The 17,191-nt window shown below is 44.3% G+C and overlaps 1 protein-coding gene across 1 annotated transcript in view; it reads right to left on the reverse strand.

The window, feature by feature from the left end:
* Positions 1–1,485: 1,485 nt before the first annotated feature.
* SLC13A3 (solute carrier family 13 (sodium-dependent dicarboxylate transporter), member 3) overlaps positions 1,486–17,191 on the reverse strand; it is a 15,809-nt gene continuing 103 nt past the window's right edge. Inside the window, 12 exon segments of the mRNA XM_010019788.1 lie at positions 1,486–1,680; positions 2,317–2,454; positions 2,802–2,963; positions 3,338–3,450; positions 4,689–4,786; positions 5,585–5,689; positions 7,426–7,521; positions 9,909–10,034; positions 10,954–11,139; positions 11,842–11,908; positions 16,513–16,676; positions 17,021–17,191. The exon segment at positions 17,021–17,191 is cut by the window's right edge and continues 17 nt beyond it. Coding sequence (XP_010018090.1) covers positions 1,495–1,680; positions 2,317–2,454; positions 2,802–2,963; positions 3,338–3,450; positions 4,689–4,786; positions 5,585–5,689; positions 7,426–7,521; positions 9,909–10,034; positions 10,954–11,139; positions 11,842–11,908; positions 16,513–16,676; positions 17,021–17,191 — 1,612 coding nt within the window. The 3' untranslated portion in view covers positions 1,486–1,494.

Here is a 17,191-nt window from a genome sequence, read left to right on the forward strand (position 1 = left end):
ACCACTGCCCCAGTCAAGGGGTGATGCTATGGGAGGAGGAGGCTCAGGCTTTGCTTTTCTCCCTTCAACCTACAGAGCAAACAGGACGATGTGACATGCTAACAAACATGCTTTATTGTAAGTTTTCCACGATCAGTAAGGATTTTGTTGAACTTAAGGAATCTGTTAAACATTAAGGACTTTTTTTGAACGTGACTGATCAAAGTTCCACATTCAATTGGTTTAAGCCCCCGAGTCCTGGCTTCCCACTCGACCCTGGGGTAATGCCCCATGGCAGCATCACCCTGTCAAGCTCTCCCACGTGCCCTGGGGGTTTGTCAGCAGCACAGGAGCAGGGGGATGCGCTGGATCCCTAGACACAGCCTGCCCGCCTTGCCAGCTCCACCAGTTCACATCATCAGAGAAATCAGTCCCAGCACCGGGATACAGCCACTAACCTTCCCTAAACCAAGAATTGGATCCTTTATCATTCAATCCACCTATTTCAATAACTGATCTTTTAAAGTACATATTTTAGATTCTTACAGCAAATAAAAAAAAAATCAGATAAAATGGTGATTAAAACCACAGTTGATTTGCAATGCTTTCATTGAAAGTACCCGAGCAATCTGATTTAAAAAGAAATTAAGAATCAAAATGTGTTTTTCAGAAATGTCAATAATACTCCAATACAACCTCTCCACTGACCTGTGACTCAGTGGGTTGCTCATGAGTGAGTCAGTCTCACAAACCTAAGACTGGCCACATTGACCAACGGTGAAACACCACCGACGTCCAAAGTTACATCAGAAGTTAATTTGGTACCAAGCCCCCATCTGTGCACTCAGTGCAAAGAACCAGACAGCAATTTACTGTCCCAGGTTTTCAAAACATTGAACATGTTTGGAAACAAACTATTTCCTTCCTGTTTCCAAAGCATGGAGTAATGCACCAAGTCCTACCAACACATCTGCTGAATCACCCTTCATGCACAGTCTTCATCCTCCATGACAGAATTACTCATGAGATGAGACCCCATCCTTCACATCCTGCTAGAAGCACCCAGCCATGCTGCCTTCCCACCGGCCAGATTCTGATACAATCACTCACATTGGGTTGCACATAAATAATCCAGTTGCTTCCACCCTGATCCCAGGGCTACTCTCTAAAACGAGGTAGGATATCAGAAGCTAGAGCGGCAAAGCTTGCTAGCTTTCATGGGGGAAGAGGCATCTACCCAAAGATGCTCGACACTTACAGGGTTGTCCAGTTAACAACCACCTATGACAGATGGACTCTGGGAGAGTCTGACTGGTACCTGTGGAAGGTGGGGAAAGATCTTCAGAGAAAATAACAAATGGATGTTGTGACACTGACCAGTATTTCTAAACACATATTTAAACCAGAGGGTCCCACACAGTGTCAGCAGCCACGTGGCTTTCCTCCTGTGCATACTCTGATGATTCCAGTGCCCAAGTCCTAAGTGAGTGAGTCCTTCCCCGGGGATGGCTTTGTTCATATTTTATTTAGTGCACTTAAAGTGACATTTTCTACAGCTGTCAAGGGTGTGGTGGCATTTTCTGCATGGATGTTGGCCCATGCAGGGAAGGTCCCCAGCTGGAAGATGCTCTTGGCCCAGGTGTTCATAGCCAAGCTAAGAAGCAGAACTCCCATAACATTCATGAGCAACCCAGTTCTTGCCTACAAAAGAAATACAGAGAACTGTTGAGTTTAGACTGTTAGGTCCTTTCCAACCCTAACTATTCTATGATTCCATGACATCTACAGCATGTGAAGCATGAAGCTATTTGAATATAAACATTATAAAAATGGAAGGCTTAATTGCTGTTAATATTAGCTACATCTTAAGGGTGCTTTCTTATGCCACAAAGGCCATTCTGCAGATGCTCACCAAGCTTTGATCCATCAAAAACATGAACATCTGTTTAGCCTCAGGAATGTGAGCAGGAATTGGGACTGAACCTAATTTTATTCCTAAGCTTTATTTCACTGAGCTGGGGAACTTTTCCTGTGTCCAGAAACCTATGAAAGTTGAGCTGTGTACACTAACAGGAATGGGAGCAGGGTCTGTGAGATGCTGAGAACATTCGAGACTATCTTTGTTACCACTTGGAGCCACAGCGGCTCCAAATTTCACAGGGCCAGACTTCACACAGACTCCTTCCATACCCCTGTACCTTCAAACACTGCTGAGTACAGTATCAGGCTTCTGTCTTCTCACTTTATTACATATTGAACTAGTAAAATCTGGAAAATTCCTTTTTTAAACATTCAGGCTGACTGTTTTCAGCACTTTCTGTATCTAAAAGAACTTACCATATCCTTGACCATCAAGTGCCCAGAAGAAAATGCAATTGAGTTAGGAGGTGTTGAGACTGGCAGCATGAATGCATAGGAGCATCCTATAGTTCCTGGTATCATTAAATAGAGGGGATTTACTTTCAGACGAATGGCCTTGAAAAACAGAAAGGAACAGAAATCACACCTTGGGGATTCACAGTCATAGGCAGATATATCAAAGAATGCAATCAGCTAGTGCACCATGCAGAGCCCTACCCCACACTGTGATAAATAATCATGTATCTTGCCAATGTCTGAAGGATAATAATCCTTCAATGCCCACGTTACTCTACAGGCACTTGCTTTGCTGCTCCCAAGGATTTCCAAGTGCCTGAAGCCCAGGAGCAGGAGAACCACACAGGGCCTGTCCCAGCACAGACACAATACAAACCTGCCCATCCAGGGGGCAGGGCAAGGAGGAGAGCAGAGGAGAAGCTGGTCTTGCCATGGGACTGCCTTACCAGCTCTGCCAAGACAGGCAGAAAGATGATAATAGTGGCTGTGTTGCTGGCAAACTCTGTGAATAAGGCGATGACAACTGTGATGAGGATGACAGCCACGGGCGGTGGTACACCCTCCAAAGGATGCAGACGGCCTCCTATCCAAACAGACAGACCAGACTCCTGCAGAAGGGGAGAGCAAACAAGCTGGAGAGCAGAGCTTCTGTGTCACTGCTGGTGAACTGATCCTCTCCTAGAACTGCAAGTTAGATACAACCTTCACCAACCTACAAGCACCTCAATGTGCAATGAGGTGCAATGTCCTCAGGGTATTTAACTGCAAGCAGTTTGAAAGGAGTTGCAAGGTCTCAACCTCCTTAATGATCTGTTGCACACTGTTGTCACTTGGAGTTGAGAAACATGTCCTTCAAGTGTTGTGACTTCACAGATGCAAATTTCCCCAAGCCAAATGAGAACACCAAGTGACACCCTGATAAAGTACAACCCTAAAATACAAGACAGGATGACTACAACATGACATCTGCAATAAGCCTCACCTCACAGCCCTTTGCCATTGCAAAGCCTCCTCCAAGTAGCAAGATGATGTTCCAGGGCACCGTCTCTTGGGCCTTCCTCCAAGTCAGCAAGGGCTGCATCTCAGTGTTTGGTGCTAGATGGAGAGAAAACCCCCATGTCAAACATCAACCCAAACGGTTGATGAAGCACATCAGTCATCATCTGACAGAATGATATAATAAGCGTGACATCAGTGCTGAAGCTCACTAATCATGAGTTGTTGATAAAATATACATATGGAGTCTCTTAAGCTAGAAAATTCAAAGATGATTTAACTTAATATCAGACCTTCAAAAGAAAAAAGAAAAGAAAATAAATTCTAGCACGTAAGAATTTTCTTTGAGGCTTTCTTGAGGGAACATTTAATATCAGGTTAAATTGCTCTCTGTGACAGACCTAAACATTGTCATCAACAGATGGAGTCCATCGAAGGAGGAAATTTTCTACCATTTGAATTAAGAAGATGTTATTAATTTTCCACTTGCTCTTCAACAGCCAGTGGGTTTTATAGCAAAAAGCTCATCTCCCCTAAAAGCCTCATCTCTTAATACATGATGAAGTGAGCTCTGTCATGGAAGGATGCACTAATGGGACTGTAATTTTCTGCTGAACAAGGGCACACATTTTATCCAGTGGAGGCCTGATTAAACATCTTCTTGCATATGGACAACACAACAAATGTGCATAATTCTGAGCAGACAGGATTTTGTTCCCACAGAGCCCAGGCTGTGATGCATCATCCACAAAGGACCTTCATCAGCTGCATCTCAACATTAAGACCATCTCTTATTCCGAGTGGCTTTTGAATCCCATTGCTACTCAAGAGGAAAAACCCAAGACCTCAAAAGATTCCTGGGACCAAAACCTGCTCAAGAAAGGAGGTTTTGGAGAGTTCAAGCTTAAGAAGTTTAAATTCTAAACCATTTAGGAACTAAGAAGGGCCCCCAAGTGTGGACAACTCCCCCAGCTCTGCCCTCTCAGAGGTTCATGCCCTGCACTGAGGGACCCGAGCTGTTTGGGTGTCAGCAACCAAACCTCTGTTTCACAATCAAGTCTGCTATGGTAAATCAACACCTATTTCAGTTCGCTTCAACCCACCATGGCATCATTTCTGACAGCTACATGAGCAACTGAGTCACTGCTGCAATCAGCAGCAGGGCAGCAACTGCCAAACCTCTGCCAGCACTTCAGAAGAAAAGCTTCTGTAGGATCACATTGCTCCTTCAAGCCAGCACAGCTGCCGTGGGCTGGTGCAGGTCCAAGGGGGAATACTCTTGGCTATTGCTCCATGCCTGCCCTAGCAGAGCCTGGAGGGGTCTCATTCCTACTCACCTTTCAAGTCAAACCACCACTTGAAGGAAGGTTTTTCCGAAGGGAAGAAGAACAATATAATCACAATGGTGATTCCTGTAACCGCATCTGAGATAAACCTGTCCAAAAGCAGCAGAAACACTTGTAAGAAGCACAAGCTTGTAGAATTACAAAGTCTATGAGAACAGGGATTTACCAAAGAAGATTACAAGTTTCCACCAGGTTTGAACAACACTCGTTGTTCAAAGTTCTTTTCTTTGTAAATCCCTGTTAGAGCTACATTTCTACAAAGGGCTGAAAACCCCTGAGAAAAGCTGTCCTACAAGTGTAAACACCAAGACCTAAGCCCCACTATGCTGCTGCTCTGGCTGTTCTGATTGTGGATAATGGTCAGTCCATGAGGGGCTGTGAGGACAGTTTTCCTCAGCTCATTGCAGAGAGGAAGAGAGGCAGAGGTCAGACTATCCTAATTATATGAGCTCTCTGCAAAACACTCAGACTCTAAGATGAAAGGCAGGGTCCATCCAGTAAAGAGCTTAAACATGCATTTGAATGTAAGGAGCTATTAACTGGTGAGGGAAAAGTCCATAACTAGGTGTGGATGCCAAACAGACAGGATACACAGGCTCAGCTCTTGCCTCCATTGACACCATTGGATTGTATAAAGAATTCAGTATTTCTCTGTAAATGTACCTATAAACAGTGCTCCCAACACTAAAACCCGTGGGATGGCCTCAGACAGACACATGCCAACTTCCCACTGGGCTTCATGTACCTTCTCCAGGAGACAAAAACAATGAACCTGGATCTGCTACTTGAAGCTCAGCTTAATTTATTCCAGGAAACTTGAGTAACAGTGTTAAGCAACACAGTAAGAAACCCAGAAGTGGGACAGTAGAATGAGAATAAAATCTTACCCTGGTGCAAACAAGCTTGCCCAACCTGGAATGAATTTGGGATCCCTGGAGAAAAGCATGATCGCAAACATGCAGAAGAAGAAGAAAATTGCCTGCTCTGCAAACCTAAAATATAAAGAAATGCAGTTAGAACGCTGATGTGCTAAAGGAGTGGATCCAGGCTACGACAAGCATCAAGCTCAGGCTGCAGCAGCTTGGGTGAGAAGTTATTAAAAATAACTACAGCGAAACATTGAAATAGATTGTAAATCTACTTGCAAACACTGATAGTTGCCAGCAGTTATCTTGTATTGGAAGGCATTAAGGAGGGGCAGGATGGGCACCAGGAATGCCTAGATGTCACAACTGGCATGTGAGGCTGACCCTCTTGGTGAGGTAGAGACGAAGGGCCAAGCAACTTCTCATGGTCATTCCTCTTACCACTGCCCTCTGGGATGTCCCTAAGACACAGTCAGCTAGGGATGGTTTCACTCCAGTTCAAGCAATGTAAAAGGATGTCTGAGATTCAAATCATGTATAAGACAGCAGGAACAAATTTCTTCAAGGTCAAAACCTAAACAGTATTCCTTAGGCACATGACAAACAGTAGGGTAAATGGCAATATCATTCACTAAGTGTCTAGTGGAGTCAAGATTTAACCAAGACAATACCTCAAAACACTGTTTAAAATCTCTCCAAGCACCAGAAAGGGCATTTAAACCATTGAGAAGAGGCCACTTGCACTGATTTTAAGTTATGGGGTTGCTAATCAAATTGGTAGAGCATGGCTTAATGGACTTCCTCACTCCTAGACCTCAAAGTGGGACTTTGATTCTTTTAGAGACACTTTGCAGGCTGCTCGATAATGTACTGAATGGAACAAATAAACCAATTTCTTTCATTTGCAGCACAGGCACAGACAATTGCCTTTGAAGAACCACTCCATTTCCCACACACCAGCAATAATTACAATGTCAATAGCATGACACAAACATCACTGAATCTTCACAGCATTGCTGTGAGTATGAAAATACTATTTTACAGATGGAGAAACACAGATCATTTAAGGATAAGGCCTACAGTTTCAAAAACCTTCACTAGCCCTTCACAGCCCCGAATACCGGTGGCTGGTTAGACATACCTAGGGTTTGATTCCTAGAGATACTCAACTTTTCCTGCTTCTCCCTTTTTTAGGCATTTCCAATAAGTCTTAAACTCATGTTTCTTCCTGCTGGTTCCTTTCTCCGTAATAGGATCCCCATTGCAATTTTCACCATTGCTTTTCACAAGACCTTTGAGAGAAAAATCTCTTGTTCTTTCTTTACCTAATACAGTTGAAGGAGTTATTGAGAAAAAATAAACTATTCTATGACATGGATCTGACTTCTTTCACATGCTTTCTTTGAGCAGTTATTAAGATTTCTTAAAGTATATTCACAATCCATATGATTCACATAATCCACCAGCCTTGTCAGCAAATGCTGCCAGCTTTGCAGAACAGGCCTTCAAAATTCAGCCTGTGCTGGTTAGTACATAATGCACACAGGAATGGTTTTGTCCCTGGAATAGAAAAATTGTAAGCAGTAATGAAACAACCCAGCATGAATTCAATCTATAATACGAACTTTGTTCTTGAAAAGATTTGAGGACAAGCTGCTATTTGTAATTATTCATGTTCGTGAAGGAGAAGAGGCTGGAGCATGCAGAAAGCAAACATCAGCAGGTTACGAACACGCTGAGTGGAAACACGTATTTCATTTTCTTCTAAAAACTCCAATTCCCCCAGTCCTCCACTCTTAAGACAGAACATTTCCAGACCCACTTGATTTCTTTTTCATTTCCATCCCAACTTTATGACTCACTTTGTCGGACCCAGTTTCTGATAGTCCTCCTTTATCACTTCTCTGGCTCGGGCTTCTGCATCCACTCTTATATTTGACTTTTTTGTTTTCCAGCCCCTGCCAAGAAACATGGTTACATTTTTACATGCTTCTAATACAAGTGACACAGTAAATGCTGCAGTTTCTATTGCTATGTATTTCTCCAGTGCCTACTCTGAAGTTTCAAAGAGCTGCACATCTCTGGCAGCACGGTTTGCATTAGCTTCAGACTATAAAGACTAATGATGAAGGTCTCTGATGTAGGTAAAGGCAAGAAAGCCTTGTTTTCTGTATCCTTTCTCTATGCATTCATACAAAGGAGATCCTTCAGAAGTTAGGAATTTTCCTCTGATTTATATTCTGAACTATTTCCTCCAGCATGGGCTGTGATTGCCAAAAGAAAGTCCCAACACTGCAGGATTTCCTCATCTCTAGCAGTTGCCTACTTGGGCAGAACAACTAGGAAGAGTGTGACATGGAAAATTAATCTGTCCCTTCATTTCTCCAGTCACTTGCAATTTCCTGGGTGATCCCAGGATGCTGCTGAGGAGCAACAAAAATGTGAGGAATTTCTAACTGGCCGGGAATGTTAATGTGCTCCTGGCTAAGCCTCTTAGCCCGGCCGTGCTGACCGCACACACTGTTCGCTCCTTTGTAGGATGTGCATACAAATGGCATATTCATACCTCGCACTGCATCTCCCACCACATCCCATGATGCTGAACCAGGATTCTAACCCTGCCTCTGACCTTGATTAAACCTGCAAACCCAGCTTTCTGCATCAGATGCATCCATCTGGCCCTGTGGTGCCTGCGCTTCCTTAATCCGTTGTTTCAAAGGGGTATTATGGTTGGATCTTCTATACAGATGAATGGTTGATCATTCAGAAGGTCCTAAACCTCAAATAGCTACACCTGGCCCTCAGATTTCTTATTTTTAAGGGGAGTTATTAACAGCAGCATCAGCTTAGCTCAGCCAGCCCATACCTAAGCCTTTAAATGAGATTTGGATTCAAGCAAAGCCAACCTCCTACTACTGGAGCTGTGTCCACCTGCCTGCATTGTGCTGCAGATACCAATGACTTGCCTAAATGGGAAGCCCAGCCACTACCACTGCATTGTTACAGTTGATGCAGCCCAACAAACTCTTCCAGAACCTCATCTGTACTTGGGCAGCTTTGCAGTGTCTCTTCCAAGGCACCTTGCCTCTGGGGAATACTGGTATCTGTGCTGGCCCAGCTATCCCAATAAAGCCTTGCTTTGTACTGACAGAGACAAGCCAAACAAAACAAAAAGCATCACGTTCTCCAAGCAGAAAAACAATCCTGCATTTGCCAGGGGCTTTGGCCAGCACAGTTACCTCTTCCCTCACCTGACCATCCAGAGCTGTGCTGGCTGGACACCAGGACCGTGCCCCAACCCTCACCGCAGGACATGGGAATTCAGGCTCTGCATTGCACAAGCCCTGGGCACGCAAAGCAGAGCTTGCAAGCCAGGAGAGCATCCCAGAGCAGCACGCAGAGAGCATCCCAGAGCAGCACGCAGAGAGCATCCCAGAGCCACATGCAGAGAGCATCCCACAGAGTGTCCCATGAAGCCCCACAAGCAATTTAAGGACCGGCATTTGGCATTTTCTGGATTGAAACTTTCCCATTGATTTTTTCCTGTCTCTGAGACAATGTAAATATTTGGACACCTGCTCTCTTCCCCCTTTCCCCCTTTATTATCATTTTAAACTCAAAATAACAGTTACTTCTCAAAATATTACAAATTCTGTATGGTCCCTAGAGGAGGCGAGACTGTGAGTTTGTTACTGTCACGTATGAGAATGTGCAGAGGGAAAAAGGGCTCCAAATGAACCAGCACGGCAATGCTGCAATTATTTTAACTAATGTACACTAGGGGTTGCAAAGATCCAGCAAAGATTTGCCGGAAAAGCATGTTATTATCAGTTACAGATTAACATGTTGTTGTAAAATTAAGCCCTGTTGTGAAGTAATCTGTTCCAAACTCAAGTTTCTGTCCCAGGAACAAATCCTGGCTCTTTTATGTGCTAGGAGATTTTTGCTACTAATTCCAGGGGAACAAGATTTCATGCTGGTCTTCAAAGTCTGATCCTGCTTTGCCTTCTGTCAACGAAAATCTGCCACAGGCCCAGGTCAGGCAGTAAAACCACCTCTAAAAAGTCTATTTTTGACTGAAAGAATATATAACACATACTCTGTACACGTCACTTAAAGTATATGTAACTGAGATATTTCAAAACCTTCCTGTTGCATACCAGCTTCTTAAAAGTAGACCTGTTATTCCACGAGTATCCTGAAGTTATGAAGTTACAAAACCCCCACTGTCCAGGAGATGATCCTGGGTGATATCAATAGATTTAGTATGAAAATCATAATGAACACATATTTCATAATGCTGGTATAACCAGACTATATATATGTGTAGTAAATAGAAACATACCTCAGGTTAATTCCTCCATACAGGATGGAGATCCATAGCCATCCCATGAGAAGAAAAATCAGCATTAAAGGAAATGCAAACATAAACCAAGAACCAAAGTTCACCACATCACATTCTGGAAAATAACTAAGCAAATGGGAAAAATCAAGTTAATGCAAGATGGGAAAACAAACCTTCAATTTACCGGTAAGCAAACGTCTGAAATCAGCAGCAAAACATCCCACAAACTCACTAACAGTAAGCATTTAGAAACTATTCCTCTGTGTGCATTGACAGTGATCCAGGCTAATCTGGGCACTAGATTTGGGGAGCATTGTGTTGGAACAACACCCTCCCACCCACAGCTCACCCAGCCCAGCCGTGCAAGGGAAGATCTGAAATCTCTCTCCAGATGGCTGATGCTTTCATATGATGATACACCAGGATTAAACCCCCAGGAACGCCCTAATCAATCCTGAACACCCAGGATCAAACCATGCTACAAAACTCCTGGGGAGTCGGACCATGAACGTCATAGGGATGCTGTACATGCCCAGGAGAGACTGAACATACTACTTGTAGAGGCCAGTAAAGTTAAGAAATACCTGCGGGCACTTAGGATAGGACAAATCTCTATTCCTATACTCACAGGGAGCATCTTTTATGAACTTAGTTCCTTTTTTTTTCCTTTCTACCATAGGGCGGTAGATATAACTGCTCACAAAACACTACATGTCCTGTTTCATCAAAACAGTTACCAGATTAATTGCAAGCGTGGAGTCAAGTCCCATTAAATTCAATGGGATTAAGAGCATCAGTGAGGTGAAGCACACATGCACCGGTTTGGCTGACAGCCTGGGTGAGTACACTGGGAACCTGCTTATTACAGCTAAGGCTGATGTAACCACTCCCTGCTTTTATCTGCTCACAAAGTTTCCCAAAATGTTCTGAAAGGGCATGAATTTTCCAAAACAGCTCTCGGTACAGAAGGGAATTTCGTACAGGGATGGAGATCATGTCCCTGTTTTCCAGGATTCACAAGGCTCTTCAGGACAGCCACCCATACCTCTTCAGCTGTCCCAGAAGGATGAGATTTGGTGCAGTTCCTGTCAGTGTTGCTGTACCTCCGATGCTGGCTGCATAGGGGATTGAGATGAGGAAACCTTTCCATATATTTGCTTTGTATTCTTCCTCCTTCTTTAAGTCTGAGAGAGCATCACTGGTAACCTCCTTCTCCTCCGTCAGATCTTTGCTTTAAAATAGTCCAAAAGAGAATCCGGTGAAAGCCCTGGTTTAAATACAGCGCAACCACTTCAGAGCCTTGACAGAAGGAAAATTCCCACTTTTTAGCAATCCAAACTAACACTGTCCCTAAGGACCCCTTAGCAGCCCACTGCTGCAGAGGGGTCTGCTTGGTGAACTGCCACGTAGGACTGGCAGCCCTGCAGAGGGCAGAGCACCCTCAGCACCTGTCCATAGGAGCTGAGGGTGCACATGTCTTGCCCAGCCCCTCTTCAGCTTGTGACACTTAGCATTAAGTCCACATGACTGCTAAAAGGAAAAAAACACCCAAATTGATAGCACTGAGAGGAAAGAAACATCTGTTCCTGAGAAGATGCTTCCTTCGCATTGTTGTTATCAAAGCAGGACCATCACCAGTGTGTAAATCCCGATGGGTTTCACATCACTCATTTGATGTTCCTGAGAAAAACAAGGCACAATTCCCCACTGCTGGCTACCACTTTGGAGTGGCTGGAAAATCTCTGCAATGATTTGAACATGCAGAGGAATGCTGGACACAGAAAGGAGGGTTTCTATTATCAGGCTACTACTGATTGGGACATTTGGTAAAATCAAAACATTTCAATGACTGAATTTCAAATTCCTAAAAGTTGGTCTAACTCAGGGGATTCTCTCTCTCAACTCTCTAATACAAACTTGATAGTTAACTTACTCCTCAGTACTTGCCAGAAACTGCATCTCAGTTGGTACAGTGTAAAGTTTATTCTGCTGTAAAGATGCTGAAAAAGAAAGATGAGGACTTTAAATCAGTTCAAAGCATCTAGAAAATTCTCCTTGAACCAAACAGAGGAATGGAGGAAACAACTGCCATTTACAGATGAGGGGCTGTGCAAACCAAGGGTGAGCTCATGCCAAGGGGACAGGGTCAGGAGCTCCTGCTGGGGATGAATGAGCCCATCTCCTGCCACCACTCGGGTCCCACCACACACCCAGGTTCTCCTCCAACAACCAGAAGCACTTGGTACTTTTACTACTTTCTGCCACTGGTTGGGCTCTGGGGTCTTCTAACACAAGCAGGAGTTCTGAGGTGTCCTTTATCAAGTCATGGGGTTAGGCTGGGGTTTGCTGGGGGGGAGTTAACAATAGCTCATCCTTAGCAAGAAAAACTGCTGGGACTGGTATTTCTGTGAGGCACGTTCCCCAAAGCACAGCAGGAGCACTCCCTACCACAGCGCTCCATTCCCAATGGACAAGAGTTTTACCCCCTGCAGGCACCTACTACAAAGTCACTACAAAGCTGTAATTTGCTTTATAAAGGCAAGAGTGAGACACACTTAGGGATTAGGCTTCATATGAGGTCCTCTGAAAGCCACCCCAACAGCAAGGACCATTCCCAAGCCCATCATGCCCTCTATAAATTACAGACCCTGCAGGCTGCACAACCAGTCCCCAACACAAGATTAGGGCCACCCCAGGAGGAATCTGTTGCATTCCCAGTTCCCAGGGCCCCTCCCACTTATTTCACACAGGCTCTACCTCACCATCTTCCATATCACCAACCACAGGGAACACAAGCAGGACTCAGGACACTTGAGGAAAGGGTATATTTTGACAAGGAAGACCGATGTCGTCTTTGGCAGTGAACTGGGAGGTGCACGCCACTCTACCACACACACACGGGGAAGTTCAGAAATCAAGACAGAAATGCAACACAATTGCTCTTTTTTACCAGATCTCATACTAAGGCTTGTGGCATTTGTAGTCCTGGCTCATGGCTCGACCTCCTGAGCTTGGGAGTAGAAGTGTGCTATTAAACCCCATTTTCCATGTTCCTCCTCAGGACTGGAGCCCTTGTGAGTTTTATCCAGCCCAGGTGGCCCTTCCATATCACTGGAAAGGCCCTGCTGCCTTTCCTCAGGGTCTTCAGTTTGGGTCCAGAGGCCTATGTCCCTGCATCTCCTCAGGCTCTGCAGACCACTGTGTGCAGAGCCCAGTTCCTGGTACTGCCACCCCAGCAGTCCCCAGATTTCCTTGCACCCCTCCTAAGGTCAAAACCCATCCTCTTCTACCTGTATATGCACTAGAGACCAAAAGCAGTGCACGAAGAGTAGCCAGTGGTCAAAGTCTCTGCACTCACTCACGTGTGCACCAAAGACACGGAGCTCGTTCCAGCTCAGTGAACCAAGGGTTTTTTGCAAAGTCATGTTTTACACATCGCTAATTTACTGAATTGCAGTTAATTGGCTTGGATGCACATGCTGAGCTTTCATCCCAACGATGCCACATGGAGGGATGTAATGAGGGTGAACATTAACCCATGGTTGACTGTTGATCCTCCAACATATCTAGCCCAAGACCTCTTACCACTGCCATCCCATTCAAGCCTAGTGCTGGGTCTGAAAGGACATATATTACATTCTACTGCTTAATATTGTTCATTTCTTTTTTTTCCTGCTAAGCCCAAACTCCCACCCCATCTGGCCAGTACCATCTGTGAGTTACCTTCCAAGGAAGGCTTACAAAAGGCAACCATACAAAGGAAAGCCAGAGTTACTGCAAAGCAAACTTTTCCTATGAAACTTGTAAAAAGGAGTTGAAAATTATTACAGGTCCATAAATCAGAAGAGGACAAAGACCACTGAGACCTGGCTGAAGACCTCTCGCAGAGCAGTATGTGAAGGATTAATCAGCCATTTCAACCAAATACCTTGTATACCTTGGAGGCAGAAAGGCATGTCTTACATAGTTTGGCTTTAATTACATTTTTATTGTTTCTAAAAAGTTGAAAAGCCTGAGAATGAACATTTCTGCCTACCAAGAGGCAGCAGCACTGGGGCTGTAACCTGCCAGCTCAGGCTGGGGTTAGGCAGCCAAACCACATAGTGGTGTCCAAAAATGCGCATTTCCCACCTGCCCCTTTAGAGACGTCATTTCCAGGTCTACAACCCAACAAAACACCTCAGCATCGGCTGCAGTTTATCTTGAATTTGCAGAAGACATTCTCTATGCAGGGAAAAAAGGACAGGAATATTTTCTTGTGATTTTTACCTGGAGATATTTAAGCTGCTCAAAGAAATGAAACACCACCAATGATGGGTTAAGCAAGCAGAGAGAAGGAGAGATGGTCAGGCTCACCAGAACAGCACTTTCCAGCCTGTCTCACACCTATTGCTGCAGATGTCTGACAGAATTGTAGGCAGTTTATAACCCACCTCCAAAAGGAAAATTCTGGAAGTTGAAGAAAGCCCAGGGGTGTTCAGTTTATAACCCTGCTTCGATCGACCAGAATCAGCCGAGACTTCACCCTCCAAAGCTCATCTAACTGCATTCTTGCATTGGTAGCCCATAGCATCAAAATGAGCAAAACACTACACCAAATTTTAGCTATCAACACCACAAGCATTCAAATATTCACTGATCTGTAACACGCTGTCCACGTTGTTGAGCATGGACCTAAGTGATTGTAACCTTGAGGTTCTCTCATCAGCAAGAAAGCTTTAATTCTGGCACTGCGTAAGCAAAGCCCTTCACAAAACCAGTTTCATATATTTGAGATTTCTTCAGAAAAATAAAATTCTTTCACAGATTCTTTAATATATAAATTTTTTATCCACCCATCCTGGACACTACCACAGTGTTACTGAAGCATAGCCAAGGAGTTTGGTAAAATGACCTTACCATATGTCATTGTAAAAGTTTGCTTCCACATACAGTTCCCTTGACAAATAAATCTGCCTGTCGTTTTTGGAACACACATTACAATTCAGTTAGATTATAAAACACTATAAAAGGAGTATACCTTTTTCTCAAATGCACATTCCTTTCATTCAGTCAGGTTTCATCAGGCCTGTGAAAAAACCAACTGCAAAAGCCCCATTGGAGATGTGCAACCAGCCCTGACTGCAGAGCACAACCAACAGAGAGGAACCCCTGCAGAAAGCTCACCTTCATGTCTCTGCTCCTAAGTGTAACATCAGGTTCATTGCTTTTGACTGACTTCATGTTTAGGGCTTCCTTCAAGGAACTCAGCTTTTCTCATCCATTCAGAAAAGCATGAGTTTACCTTGGGACACTAAAGTTCAAATGCAAAGTCTACAAGAAAACCTGCATTTTGGTGTTGTACATTTTACAGATGACTCCTCCTTCACTTGTATTTATTACTTTTACAAGTCTCTACCTCAAAAGAAAAATACATCTCACACCATGACATGATACGTGCAAAAGCATCGCTTTATTCATTCTTCTACTTGCATGCCTCTCCCTTTGCCTTTTCTGGCTTCTCTCACCACTGTAAGCATTGTGAGCCAAGGACTTTAATTTTGTGCTTGCCAATGTCTAGAACAATGGGGGTCTTGATTTTATGTGTTCCCAAACTCTAATGTATTTACAATCACAACCACACAGTCAAATCGTTTCAGAGAAGGAGGTCAAGAAGGTTAAAAGCAGACTGACAAAACACAGTGCTTCTACAGAAGAAGAAATTACAGCAAGAAGGTCAGTGGAGTTGATTTTAATAAATGTGAATGGCCAAAAATTCACAAAGCAAATGTGACAAAGCAACCTGGAGTGAAAATCTCATGATTGTTGGACATTAATGATGAATGATTAATTATATCTTTATTAGCGTATGCACATTTGAGTCTTCTTCTGGGGACTCATTTTTCTGCCTTAGGAGTCAGTAGGAACCAAAAAGCCTTATCTGACTGCATACCCCTGCCCCAGCCTCTCCACGACCTGCTGAGACCATCACCAAGCAGCAGCATCAAGCTGGAAAATCGCTAAGCACTTTAAAAATGGGTATTTAACCTGCCAGCCTTCCCTTCCGTCCTCTCTTTCTGTTCTAGCTCAGGCTCCAGTTTCATGGGGGAACAAATAGGAAAACAAGAGGAGAACCCACCTATCCACAAGCACACAGCAGACCCATGTGCTGCCACGGAGGGGCTGTTGTCTTCAGCCATGCCTTGCTCTCACTGCCTGGCAATTCCCTGCAGCAACACACCATTAGGTAGCACTCACCTGCCCAGGTGTTACTATCTACAGCCCTCCCTGGCTGTAGAGAGGCATCCCTATGAATCCCATCACCCCACAGAGCAGGAGGTTTATGGAGCAGGTTGGCTGGGCATGACCAGTTCTTAGTTTCTCCAGACAACTCGTAAACATTGCCTCCCACATGACATGAGAAAGGGGCAGGATCACACTCCCTTTTGTGCCAATACTATTCCACTGTGGTAAAAGAGTGTGTATTAAAGTAGGACCAGCACCGAGATGAAGCTGCAGCTAATGAAACCTGGTACTTGTGCCAGTGAAGTCAATAAAATGGGGCATGTTTGATGGCAGCAGGGCAGACCTCAGCTGGCTTATACTACTGCCCTGTCTCAATTACCTTGGTGTTCTTCATTTTCCCTGTTCATATCCTTAGATGTGTCTTTCTCCCCAAAGAGGCTTTTTAAAATTGCATTTGCAATTGGAAGCATCATTGCAGTGGAGGCAGTATTACTTAACCACATGGACAGGAAAGACGTTGTCAACATCATCCCTAAAATTAGTCTGGAAGAGAGAAAAAAGGAAAAGCTGAATTTCTTTAGTTTGGCAAGTTCTCTGGTATATTATAGCTGCAGGACAAAAAGGTCATGTACAGGGATAACAAAACTAACAACAAAAAGGACTTCTGTGACTATACTGTAATTGGATGGAGCACAAACATGGGGCTGAACCAAATGATCCTCCTTGTGTTCTGCTGGCCTCTGAGCAAAGGCAAAGAGTGAATAAACTCAGTAAGCTGGAGAAAAGGCAGTGTGGACAGCCCCCTGATATGGGAGACGACAGCCCACCACAGCACAGCCTCAGGTAGCTCACATTCCCCGTGGAGAACCCCCTGCTCCCATAGTCACCTGGCTGGCTGGACTCCCACCAACATAAGGACCCGGAGCGCGATCCTGCGGTGTAAATTCCACTCCTCAATGGCCGAGGCCATGATTAAACCACTGAGGAAGAGGAAATTGGTGTCTAAAAAATACTGTGGGCAAACTTTGCTAGAGGGGAGGATCCCCAGGAAGGGAACA

Source organism: Nestor notabilis, unplaced genomic scaffold (genome assembly GCF_000696875.1).
Source record: "Nestor notabilis isolate BGI_N333 unplaced genomic scaffold, ASM69687v1 scaffold34198, whole genome shotgun sequence".
Lineage (NCBI taxonomy): Eukaryota > Metazoa > Chordata > Aves > Psittaciformes > Psittacidae > Nestor > Nestor notabilis.